The sequence below is a fragment of the Lynx canadensis genome, chromosome F1 (genome assembly GCF_007474595.2).
Source record: "Lynx canadensis isolate LIC74 chromosome F1, mLynCan4.pri.v2, whole genome shotgun sequence".
Taxonomy (NCBI): Eukaryota; Metazoa; Chordata; class Mammalia; order Carnivora; family Felidae; genus Lynx; species Lynx canadensis.
The window spans coordinates 56,300,286-56,313,300 of record NC_044319.2 but is presented as its reverse complement, the minus strand read 5'-3'; the positions used below and the strand labels follow the sequence as shown (position 1 = coordinate 56,313,300).

The window sequence follows — 13,015 nt, the reverse complement described above, 5'->3', positions numbered from 1 at the left end:
CCTTTTCAATATTAAAATTTTCTAAATTTTCCTTTTACAATGAATTTTTAAAAATAACCCAACCTCACTGTAGTGCACTGTGTTTGTGTGTACTAAAAATTGGTCAGAATCTTAAATGCATTTTTCTTTGACTTCCCACGGAATCCTTCCTTCATTAACATGTTACGAATAGCACTTAAATCTTACTCCACTTAAAATGTACTATCATAGATACTACAAAAGCACAAAAACCAGTTGGAAGTTATTAAGCAGTAACTTCCTTTTAAATAATGCATGAAAAAGAAAGCAAGAAATCCAGCATGTACACCATTGAGGAGAAAGAAAACAGATGATGGGGAAGAAGTGGTGAGCCGTCTAAAGGTCTCCCAGGGGCGGCCGTGGCCTTAGTAGGGCCCTTCTGCTCTTTGGAGTGACCATGGCATAAAGACTGTTTAATAACAGGAAGAAAACGGTCTCAAAATTACATGCCAGACACATTCCTAAGTATTCTGACTAACTCAACTATCACATCTGTAAGATAGGTATATTATTATCGCCCAAGCACAGAGGTTAAGGAGATCCTATGCCTACAAAGTAGTGAATCTAGGATTAGAAGCTAACCCACATAAAGAAGACGGCAAACAAAAAAGGGGAGGTATTATGATGAATGTTTTGTCATAGTATAAGAGGTCAAGAATCATGTGTGTTTTGGGGTACATGTAATGTTATAGACTGTTATTGAAGATTTATGTTCACTGACTAGTTAAATAACAATACAGGTAACAAGAACAAAGCACACTGCGTCTGTGCTCTGTGGTCTCTTTCACATTGTAAGCTAAGAAAGAGGCTTTATTGAAGCTAATCAGCTCATCTCAAAAATTCTAAAAAAAATCTTCCTTTCCCAGCGTTTTGTATTCAAAAAATAATATATACCTATTATATATAACATATTAATATGGCTTTGTCATAAATTTCAATTTTTTAAATTTTGCAATGTAATAATCTACAAAGCTTCCACAGAGAAATTTTGTTGTTACAGAATCAATGGCGTTTTGATAAAATACTGACCATATTACTGATGGCTTTATAAAAAGACTTTTTTTGTTTGTTTGTTTGTTTAAGAGAGAGATAGAGGGCATGAGTGAGGTGAGGGGCAGAGAGAGAGAAAGAGAGAGAGAGGGAGAGAAAATCTTAAGCAGGCTCCACACTCAGCACAGAGCCTGATGTGGGCTCGACCCCACAACCCTTGGGATCACAACCTCAGTTGAAATCAAGAGTGGAATGCTCAAGTGAGCCACCTAAAGCCCCTAAATAAGACTATACTTTAACAAGGCTCTCTTGGTACTTTAGAAAATATTAAAATCTCCATGATATGGTAAAAAGCAAATAAAATAAATTCCAGATGAATCAAAGAAGTACAGGGAAAAAATAAATCACATATAGAAAACCAGTAGAAAACCTATCTGAATATTTATCCAAGTTCTAGAGACTTTCTCACACTAAGACATTATTTGGGAAAAGAAAATCATAAAAGGAAAGAGTAACAGACAACTAAGAAAAGCCTTCCTGTGTTAAAATACAACAAAAAGAAGTAGATGGAGAATAACAAAATAAGTACGAATTAATTACGACTTTTCATTTACTTATTTTTAGCAAATATTTTTCAAGGCAATATTATTCAGTGACGATGCAGTAAGACGGACATTCTAATAGGAGTGGGAGAAGTACCAACTGGTACAATTTTTTGGTGAAAGGAATTCGAAAATATGTATTAAAAGTCTTAAAAATGTTTAAATTGAATGGGAGAATCATGGGCTTTGAAATGAAGTAAACCTCAATTCCAGCTTTTTTTTTTTTTTTACAGTTTATTCATTTATTTCGAGATAGAGTGAAAGCGTGAGTTGGGGAGGGGCAGAGAGAGAGGGAGAGACAGAGAATCCCAAGCAGGCTACGCACTGTCAGTGCAGAGCCCAATCTGGGGCTCGAATGCAGGAACCGCGAGATCATGACCAGGCACCCAGGTGCCCCAATTCAAAACTCTTATTAGCTCTTTGACCTTACAACAGTCCCCACGGCCTCTTTCCAGAGATGAGTAATACGAAGTAGCTGATGGATGTGGGGAAGGGAAGAGGTGGGGACGGAAGGAGACGAGCAGATGGCAGTTATCGGTCAACATGACAGAATCTTTAGCTCATATACATTGAGTACTAATCAGAATATTTTCTACTTTTTTACGTACAAAGATTTTGCAGTTTTATCTTAAAGCAAATTCTTATCCTAATCTTTGGTTTTCCCACTGTCATCACATTACTTTGGAATCTCTGGTATGAATCACTTTGGAATCAACTACTGAATTGATCAATTACTGAATTGGTTTCCCCCACACACAACTTTGCATCTGTTCACTTAACCCTCCTGCCAGATTAGTTTTCCTGACACACAGTTCTAATGAGCTGCATGACTCACAGACCTTCTTTGATCATCCCTCACCAATCATCCACAGAATAAAGGACAGAAGGGGAACCGGAAAGAATTCGAGAGCCTAGAATGAGCCAAGTATTTTACAAACACCAACTCCCAGGAAAACAGATGTTGTATTGTTATTCCCACACAGGTGAGGCAGCAGAAAAGTAGTGTAGGTAATATGTGGTGGTAACAAGGCAGACGTCACATTTGAACCTGTATCTGTCACTATACCATCCTGCTCTGCAGTCTCTTAGCACAGCCATCAGAGTCAACAAGGCATTTTCCTTGGACAACAGACTTTCTGCTAAAGCCATCTAACGTCCAGACAGATAAAAACAAGCACTACTTTTTCTAGTTCATATCATTCTTTATGCCTAGACCTCCACACTACAATAGATAAAACTATTTATGTGTGCATCTCAAATCTCAAATGCCACTGCTACCTTCCTATTAATTCTTGAATAGCCTCAAGGTATGATCTCTGCTTTCATTTCCTGTCGTACTTAATTACTTAAGTCAGCAATTCACTGACCAGGTCATGCCATTCATTATAAATTTCCTAAGCATTTGCTCTGTGCCAGGAATTGTGATGGGTCCTGGGAAGAAGTAATAAATGCACGTGATCATTCTCTTTGAAGAGCCAGCAGGTACATTGCTTTAGGTCACTTATCACAGGCTTGCTGGCATTACAGTAATCACTGTAAGTACCTAATGGCTCTTCCAGGTTGTTAACATTTGTGAGACAGATCCTTTTTTATTGATCTGTGTGTCCCTTTGAGCATCTAACATGCCTGGCACACAGTAGGAACTTAGAAAATATTTGCTAAATGATTGAATGACAGACTTTGTCATACATTCCCACATTTTGGATTCTGTTTTGTAACTGTTTTGTAATTTACCCCTACACTGAGTTGTGTGCCTTTCCTCATAGTCTTCCCAGCACTCCCATTATGTTTTAAAACAAACTTTGTTTTTGAGAGAGAGTGAGTGCAAGTGAGGGAGGCACAGAGAGAGAGGGAGACAGAGGAGCCTAAGCAGGCTCTGTGCTGGGCTCAATCTCAAGAATCACAAGATCATGACCTGAGCCCAACCTGGAGGCTTAACTGACTGAGCCACCCAAGCACCCCCTTATGTTTTGTATTTAGATGCTGAAACAGAGGACCAGGAAGGTGATGTTACTGGACTGGAGGGCTCACTGCTTTTAATTAACAAAAGTGGAAGTTGAAGGCAAGGCAGAAGACAATGGATTTTATTCATCATATTATACTGCTTCTCAACTCAATGACTAGTTCAGTACTTCAATAAACACAAAGGAAGTTTACTAATTTACCAAATTTTGTCTATACAAGATCTCAATGTGCATTTTATGGTTATTTAGAATATGACAGAGCTAATTTGCTTTATAATTTCATCATTAAATGCAAGTCATTTTAAATTGAATAGTTGTATTTGAAAATAAAACTCATTCACCAAAATATATTCTGTACCATCCACATTCTACCCAGCCAATCTCACTTTCCTATGTATTATATAAATAGAGATTTTAATAGTTTATGTATTTGATGATTACAGAAAAAGGAAAGGGCATTAAGTAGAATAAACAGCTTATATAAAGGTATATATATCCCCTTGGGAAGAGAGATTGCTGAAGACATGTTTAATAAAAGTTTATAAATGCCTTATTCCTGCGACACTAACTCTGAAAGGTATACTTTTCATTAATTTTATATTATATTTTGATTGTATACTCTACCTTAATCATGGTAACAGTAGTTTAAGCATATTTATAAAACTCAAGCTAATTAAAATAAAATGTTTTAAAAACTGAAATGAATAATCTTTTAATTGAATATTAAACATGGAATTCTCAAGTTAAGTTATTATTAAAGAAAATGAATTAAAGTTTCAGGAGCTGTTAATTTCAATATTTTTAAAACCTTCAATATGTAAACTCATATTTGAAACAATGAACAGGTCAAGTGATATACAGGTGTTTCTAAATAATATTCCAAGTAAAGTTCAATGTATAGAAATAGGCAAAAGTGAAAGAAATTTACTAACATTTAAAGGTCTTACCTACTAATATTCTATTCTTCTTGATGCCACTTTTTACTTCATCATCAATCAAATCTGTGAGCACTTTACACATTGCATTGATTGATTCAAGGTGTTCTGGGCAGTCATTAGATATTTTAAATCTGTCAAACCATACATTGGAGATTCCTCCTTTCATAGGAGTATATGGCCTGTTTAAAACCAGAAAAAAAAAGAAGGAAAAAAAAACAAGGAAAAGGGAATGTTATTAAAAATGAATGTTTCAATTTCTAAAATACTAGTGTGTTGAATAATTTCATTTTCCTCCAAGTTTTAAAAGTTAAAGAATTCATATTAAAAGCAGCCTCAGGCATACTGCATTAACTTGCCTATAATTACATTGATTCCATTAACATTTACTAATAGTCAACTCATCATCTTTCCTTATTCTCTCCATCTTTTCATATTGATAAATTCTCCAGAAAATCCCCATGAAAAAAGGAATTATATATAAATTAATATATATATTCACAAATTAATTATAAAATTAATAAATACATAGTGTACATGCATATATTTTCTTCTGCTCAATTTAAATGACTGATTATTCAGGTCTATTTTTTTTTAATTTGTTTTGATTTGCCTTAGGCCCTTTCTCACCCTCTTGTCCCCCTGTAAATATAGGGTCAATATTTTAGTATCCATAGCTAAGTGAATAATTTTTATCTCTGCAAAAAGTTTAACACCTCAAGAGTGGAAAAAAAGATTCACCAAAATGCTTTTAAAAAGTGGTTAATTTGTAGCACTTAAGTATGAAAGATGAGTTCATAATTTAAGAGCTTTCTTGATCTCATCCAGATCATTCTTAGAATGGGGGCTAAATTTTTGTTTAATCAAGAGTTGGAACTTTTATTTTTATCTTCTCAGGAAACTTGAAATCAGAGTTGATCAGGAAACTTGAAATCAGAGTTGAATGGGGGTACAAGTAATCTTTGGAAGCACATGATCATACAGATATTCCATACTGTTTGCATCATTTGGGTCTCAGGTTGGGTGCCTCGTTGGACTCACGTTTTATGTGAGAAGATACTGTAGTTGGGTGCTCTGAATAAAACTGATCTTACATGATGCTTTATATTTACGTATAAGGTTGGGATGGTTACAATATTAGTGAAGCTTATTCATTGTGTCAAGGTATTCCAAATGTTCTGTTTTAACCAATTACAGTGGGATTAAGGGTTCCTGTGTTCATGTCCTATGTTGGTAAAGGTAAATGAAGGGAAATGAAAACAATCTTACACGCTCCTCTAAACAAACACAGAGGTACCCAAGGATCTATAAGAATAAACATGGAGGAACAAAGGTTTTCCAAAGATGAGGGATAAGAGGATTTGATAAAAGAAACTGTTTTCCACTTGGCCAAATGTTCTTTCCCCTTACATGACAGTGAAAATAGGATTTATGTTCCATGCAAGAAAGCCCTAGAAAACACAACCAGTGCTAAACCTACCCATCATAGGGACTCCTGGGTGGCTCAATTGGTTAAGCATCTGACTCTTGATTTCAGCTGAGATCATGACCTCACGGTTTTTGAGTTTGAGCCCTGTGTTGGACTCTGCACTGACAGTGTGGAGCCTGCTTGGATTCTCTATGTCCCTCTCTATTTGTCCCCTCTCCAGTTCAAGGGCATGCATGCACGTGCGTGCTCCCTCTCGCAAGAATAAACTCAAAAAAAATAATTCAAGCACCCATCATAACAAGAAATCTAAACCAATAATGATCACAGATGCAGAATTCCTCCTATATTTACCACTTTGCCCAACTCAGAGTTAGCTGTTTACTCTCACCCTCCAAAGTGAGTGAAATAAAAGTATGAAATATACAGGTAGAACAACAACAACAAAACGGAAGGCTGAAAGACACTGAGACCTGTATGTTCCACCAAGTGGAACCTCAGTAAACCCTAAAAGCTAGTTAGATTGAATCTTTATTTTCTTATCCACTGGATCAAAAGGACCCCAATGCCTCTGCAGATCTGTCCTTGGGTAATACCCACTCTTTGGGACCAATGGGTGGTACTGAAGACAACAGAACTCATTTTTCTATACTGATCATACCACTCCAAAATAAACCGACATACACTTTCGGTGCCTGGAAACCAAGAGGATTATATTTGGAAAGTTTCTCAGAGAAACTGAAAGCAATCTAAAAACAGGAGCTCATCTACAAAGGGCCTTGTTTATTTACAAAAACAGAAGACTGTTATAAATGTTACTTTGCAATACACTATCTAAAATCTGAATGTATATTTTGAATATCCCTCTAAGACAGTACATAAAAACCTACATTTTCTCCTTGTTTATGAAGGTATATGATATTTTGCAAATATGGGAAAGTACATGTGTGTGCTGTTTTGAGGGTTTTCATATAAATCTTACTGATTCTGTGCGCCACTCCACCTCCCCACTGCCCTTCCCCCACATCCTGCCCTTCACACTAAGTAAACCATGTTTAGATCTGGAATATACAACCCCGAAGGTGTTTCTTGCACATACATTAAAACATATATCTTTATAGGATATGTTTTACAGCACTATTTTCTTTTCAAATATGAAATAGCCTATTGGCTTTTCTTATGTGCATCATGCTTCCTCCCTTAACAAGACCTTATGGATATCCTTCCATCTGATATAGTTGGAACTCATCCTTTTAAATGGCTGTATAATTAATACTGATGCTCCACAGTGTCATCAGCCATTCCCCTACTAATGGGCATTTGGTCCTCAGGTTTTAGCCACTAAGAACAGTGTGGCATTAAACATATTTGCATATATATTTTTATGTACTAGGACTTTTATTCCTATGAAAAAGTCCAAGTAACAGAGCTGCTGGATTGAAAGATACAATTTTTATGTTATTAGATGTTTCAAAGTTACTCCCATTAAGGCTGTAAAAAATTCACCTTTATGCAAGAAAAGAGAACATCCTTTTGTCCACAGCCCTAACTGCAATAGGTGCTAACATCCTTTAAAATATTTAAGGGTATCAGCTACAGTTTTAAATCAACTTTCTTGAGGTATAATTCACATACATAAAAGTACATGTTTAAGTATACAAGTCAAAGACCAAACAATGTAATCATCTCCACAATGACACAGAACATTCCCTTTACCTCAGAAAATTCCATCATGGTCCTTTGCCAGCAATTCCCATTTACTTCCCAGGCAAATGCTGAGGGATTTTTATCACGAAAGAATAGTGTTTTCTGTTCTAGAACTCAACATAAATGGAATTACCTATTTGTATCATTTGCTATTTTTTTCTACTGTGGTTTAGATTTTATTACTTTAGAAGAGCACTTGGTCTATAATTGACACTTAAATAGTTGTCATTTGTACTTAAAGTATTTTTTAACATCTATTTTTACATATTGACATTATGTATTTATGGTGTCTTTTTAAAAATCAGATAAAAGTAACTGCATTTGATATAGTCTGTCCTTAAAAAACAAAAAAACAACTAAATTTATAGGTCTCCTGATTTAAGAGGGCTCTTTTCTAATCCATACATGTTTACATATGGAATTCAAAATTTTCTTCTATGATTTTCGTTTTCACTTTTATATTTAAGTCTTGAAATTTCCTGGAATTTATTTCATATATGAAGTGTCATAAGAGTTCAAGTTTGGGGCGCCTGGGTGGCTCAGTCGGTTGAGCGTCCGACTTCGGCTCAGGTCATGATCTCACAGTCTGTGAGTTCGAGCCCCGCGTCAGGCTCTGTGCCGACAGCTCAGTGCCTGGAGCCTGTTTCGGATTCTGTGTCTCCCTCTCTCTCTCTCTGACCCTCTTCCGTTCATGCTCTGTCTCTCTGTCTCAAAAAAATAAACATTAAAAAAAATTAAAAAAAAAAAGAGTTCAAGTTCATTTTCTCCCATATGGATAATCAATTGCGTCTGTACTACTACTACTAAAAGAAGAAAAAACATCTTTCACAAAGGTGAAATTCCACTTTTTCCATATATTTAATTTTACAGTTCTGACTTATCTAATCTCTCAAACTAGGTTCTGTGAGAGTTAAGTCCTGATGTCTAACGCGTACTATATATAATAAATGGACTTCTCTCCAATGGATCTGGAATGGTACTAGTTCTGTATTATCCTTGGGGAAATCAAGAAAACAATAACTGAAACCATTTCCTGTGCTTTGTGATTCAGGTGAAGAACCCTGGTGGAGAAAGGCTCTATTTTGTTCTACTGATGTATTTACCCATCCTGTGTTAGGATTCTATTGAGTGTATTGAAGTGGCTTTACAGGATGCTCTGAAGTTGAGTAATGCAGTTACTCTCTATCATCATCAAAACCAGTCTCCTTTTCAGACTTGCCCTGCCTCTTCTCAGGCATCCATTCTTTCTCACTTATCTAAGAAATTAATCAAATATTTAGTAATTTTTAAAATGATTTCAAATACTCCTTAAAAGTCCTTGTGGGATTTTAATTAACATTGCATTATTCTATGGGAATTAACACTTGATGACATAAATCTGACATAAGGGAAGATTTTTGCAGACTGAGCTCTTCCCAGGAATTGCCACATTCATACAGGGCTTCTCCTGCATTGTTCTCCAAGCTTTCAATGGGTGCACAGGAGATAAAGTTTTCCATCACATTTCTACTAGCACTCCAATAGAACCTACCTCCGCCCTCATTCTGCAAGGCTTCTGACCTCAGAAGCTGCTTGGCTCGAGAGAGGTAAATAAATTGGAATCAGAAGGGGAGAGAACACAGAAAGCATTCAAGCCTCCCACCTCCCAGAATCCCTTTCTGTTATTTAAGAATAACTTTCTTAAAGTACTCTGAAAATGAAAGCAGGTGGTTTCTACTAGTATTAATGTCAGTGTAAGACAAAATGAAATCCCAAACTGTATTCAATTTGTCATTGAAATCAGTGTTCTGAATGAAAACTGAATACACAACACTCACTTTAAAGCTTGAGTTAGACTGTTACTCTTTGGAATTATTTCTACTTCCCTTTTCATTTTATTCTGCTGTTTCTCTAAGTATTTATTTGTCTGTCTAAATACTTAAATAAGGATGATATCATAGGCTAAAATCTGAATCATTCTGGGAACTCAGCCATTAATAGAAAAAAATGACACTCACTTAACTTTTTCTCTTTGACAGGGCCTTCCTTAATCAGAGATAGATGCTCCATGGAGGAGGACTCCCAACGTAAATTTCACCAATACAGTAGTTTTTTATTCTCCCAATTCTCTAAGAAAATTGCAATTTGTTTGAAGGAGATAATTGGGAAAATTTAATGAGATAAATAATAATTTAGAACTTTTTTGTTAAGAAAACGTTACTAAAAATGCATAATTCTATTAATGTTAGAGTAACTTTTAAATAAAGCATAAGAGATTGTTTCCTAAAACAGCTAAACAAACTGGCACATATGTTATACTCATTCACCTTTTCCCTCAAATAAATCACTTTATTAGCTGGTATAAGACAGCTCAGACATTACCACAATAAATACATATGCTCGGCAAAGAACATCTGTGTGGCCCTTCAATCAATCAATCAATCAAACACACTGGTAACGTATGAAGCTGGAATAAAACGTCCAAAGTGAAAAAACGAAAGAGCTGACATTCAGCTTGATACCAAGTTCTGTTTTGATCTGTGGTCTCTAAAAGTCATAAAATCAAAAGGTCATTCATGGGGCGCCTGGGTGGCTCAGTCGGTTAAACGTCCGACTTCGGCTCAGGTTATGATCTCGCGGTTCGTGAGTTCAAGCCCCACGTCCGGCTCTGTGCTGACAGCTCAGAGCCTGGAGCCTGTTTGAGATTCTATGTCTCCCTCCCTCTCTGACCTTCCCCCATTCATGCTCTGTCTCTCTCTGTCTCAAAAATAAACATCAAAAAAAAAAAAAAAAAGACGGTCATTCATAACCTTTAAGATAACACTGCCTGGTCCTGTCTTCCTGTGTGTCATGCCACAGCACTTCTGCAGCAATCACCAGGATCACCGGGACCAGTCACATTTCCCTCTGAGTTTTCTCCTGAAAGGACAGCCTCATTATTGATCCAGAGGCTTTGCATCTGATATTCCCTCTACCTGGAACACTCTGTGCCCCATTTCTGCACGGTGGGCTCCCAATGATCATTTAGGTCTCAGCTCAAATGTCCCCTCCTTAGGGAAGCCTTCTTTGACTCTACAATTTAAAGTGTACCTCCTCTCTACCCTACAACACACACCCACACACACACACTCTCTCTCTCTCCCTCTCTCTCTCCCTGTCTCCCTCTATCCCATTATCCTATTTAATGGTCTTAACAGAATTTATCACTATTTGAAATTTATAGATTTAGTTGTTCTTTTATTTTCCCGTTATCTTTTCCACAGCAATCCCCTCAGTGCTAAGAACAAGCATTTGTTGAATGATGAATGTCAATAATCATTTGTGACACTAGGGTATAATGTGGGTCAGCTAGAAATAAGAGAATACCTAAAATCAGTTTATTTTTCTCTGAATATCTTTTAACTTTAATTCTTATAAAATCCATATTGCAATTTCTAGTAAAAGGTCAAATTTTTCTTTAGGTGCTTAAAAAAAAAAAAAAAGAGTTTCTAAGAAAAAGCTTTTACATACTAATGGGTATTTAAATGTACTGTTGAAAATAATTACCAAACAAGTAAAACTATTTCTTCAAAATAGCTGTTTTGAGTAGGGTTCCTTATCAGTAAAGTGTACTTCAAGTACATATCTCCTGGTATCAGGAGAGTGATCTTCATACTGGGCTTCAGACAGGAATCGAATCCCAAGTGATAGAGTAAAAATGAATCTACTGTTATCTACACCTAAATCAAAAGTACTAGTTTTGGAACACATTTAATAAAAAATATAAACATACACTTCATTGGAAAAATAGTAATCAAAAAGTAGAAGCACTATGCAAATCTTACTATTTTTAGAATTTTTCAAAACACCAAGAGCAATTTATATCATCATATAAGTCATTAATTGGCTTGTTAAAAAATTGCTATTATTTTTAAGATGGAAATTCTAATAGTAAGCCCCAAACCAAGAAAACCTCTAATTACAAATACAACTAAAGTATGTTACAGAAACAAAAATCTTTATTGAGCACTTCAATTAAACAGAGTCCAAATTAATAATGAAAAAAAAATGAAGCAATATTTTCCATTTAAATCAACACAGCAAGTTAATTGCTGGCTTTTACTTAATATGCCCCTAACTTAGCTGATTAAAAACATCTATTAAATAGGGTTGAGGAGAAGGACTATGTTATAGTCAAATGGCAATTTACAATTTAATCAAAACATACTGACATGCTGTAATAGACCACAACTTGGTAAATATAATAGACTATTGTTCTCCTCTCAAGCTCTTTAAAATATGCATCACTGTTGAAAACAAAAATTATAACCATGTTTTGATAGTTTTCAATGTACATAAATGAAATACATATGACAGGCATAACAAGCAGGAGAGATACAGGAAACTATATGGTTGTAAGCTCCCTGCATTTCATATAAACTGGTAAGAATCTAACTAGGTGAAGTTTGGTATGTATTTTGTAATCCCTAGAGCAATCAGGAAAAATAAAAATAGATAAATAAAATAGAATATTAAAATAATTCAAATTATCTACAAAGAAGAAAGCACAGGGGAAAAGAGGAACAAAAGCTATAGACTTAAATTCAAACATTATCATTACATTAAATGTAAATGGTCTAAACAAATCGCTTAAAAGACAGAAACTATCACATTGGTTAGAGAGAAAAAACAAAGCTCAAAAACATGATGTCTGTGGGAAACCCACTTTAAATATGGATTGGTTAAAAGTAATACAAAGGTAAAAAAATACATATTATAATATTGTTTGTTGTGAGTACATAAAAATACAGTTTATCTTAGTATCTTGCTTTTGCATCCTACTGTCTTCTCAAATTCACTTATTTCTAGTAGTTATTTAGATTCTTCGTGATGTTTGTGTAAACAGCCATATTATCTGAGAATAAAGGCAGTGTTACTTTTCTCTCTCAACCTTTATTCTTTTTATTTCATTGTCTTGCCTTATTGTACATGTTTGAACACCCATACAATGTTGAACAGAATCAAGGACCTCCTTCCTGTGTAATCTTAGAAGGGAAGGATTCAGTATTTCATCATTAAGTATGATGATGGTTGCAAGAGTTTTTCTATGCACCTTTTATTATGTTGAGGAAATTTCATTCTTTGCCTAATTAGCTAAGGGTTTTCTTTATGAATTGGTTACATGTTTCTTCTGTATCCTTTAAGATAAACACAGTTTTTTAATCTTTCATTTTGTTAACACAGTGATTACACTGGTGGATTTTCAAATGTTCCTGTGATAAACCCCACCAGGTCATAATGTATTATCCATTTTATACGTAGCTGAATTTGATTTGCTAGTGTTATTTTAAGTTAAGTTAAATTAAGGAATTCTATATGTTCATGAGGGATATTGATTTGTAGTTTTCTTTTCTT

At 35.1% G+C, this 13,015-nt stretch overlaps 1 protein-coding gene across 1 annotated transcript in view; it reads right to left on the bottom strand.

Moving 5' to 3' along the window:
• LYPLAL1 (lysophospholipase like 1) overlaps window positions 1–13,015 on the bottom strand; it is a 44,958-nt gene that overhangs the window by 16,582 nt on the left and 15,361 nt on the right. The window contains exon 3 of the mRNA XM_030302817.1: window positions 4,522–4,691. Within this exon, the coding sequence (XP_030158677.1) occupies window positions 4,522–4,691 (170 nt within the window). The remainder of the gene's footprint in view (window positions 1–4,521; window positions 4,692–13,015) is intronic.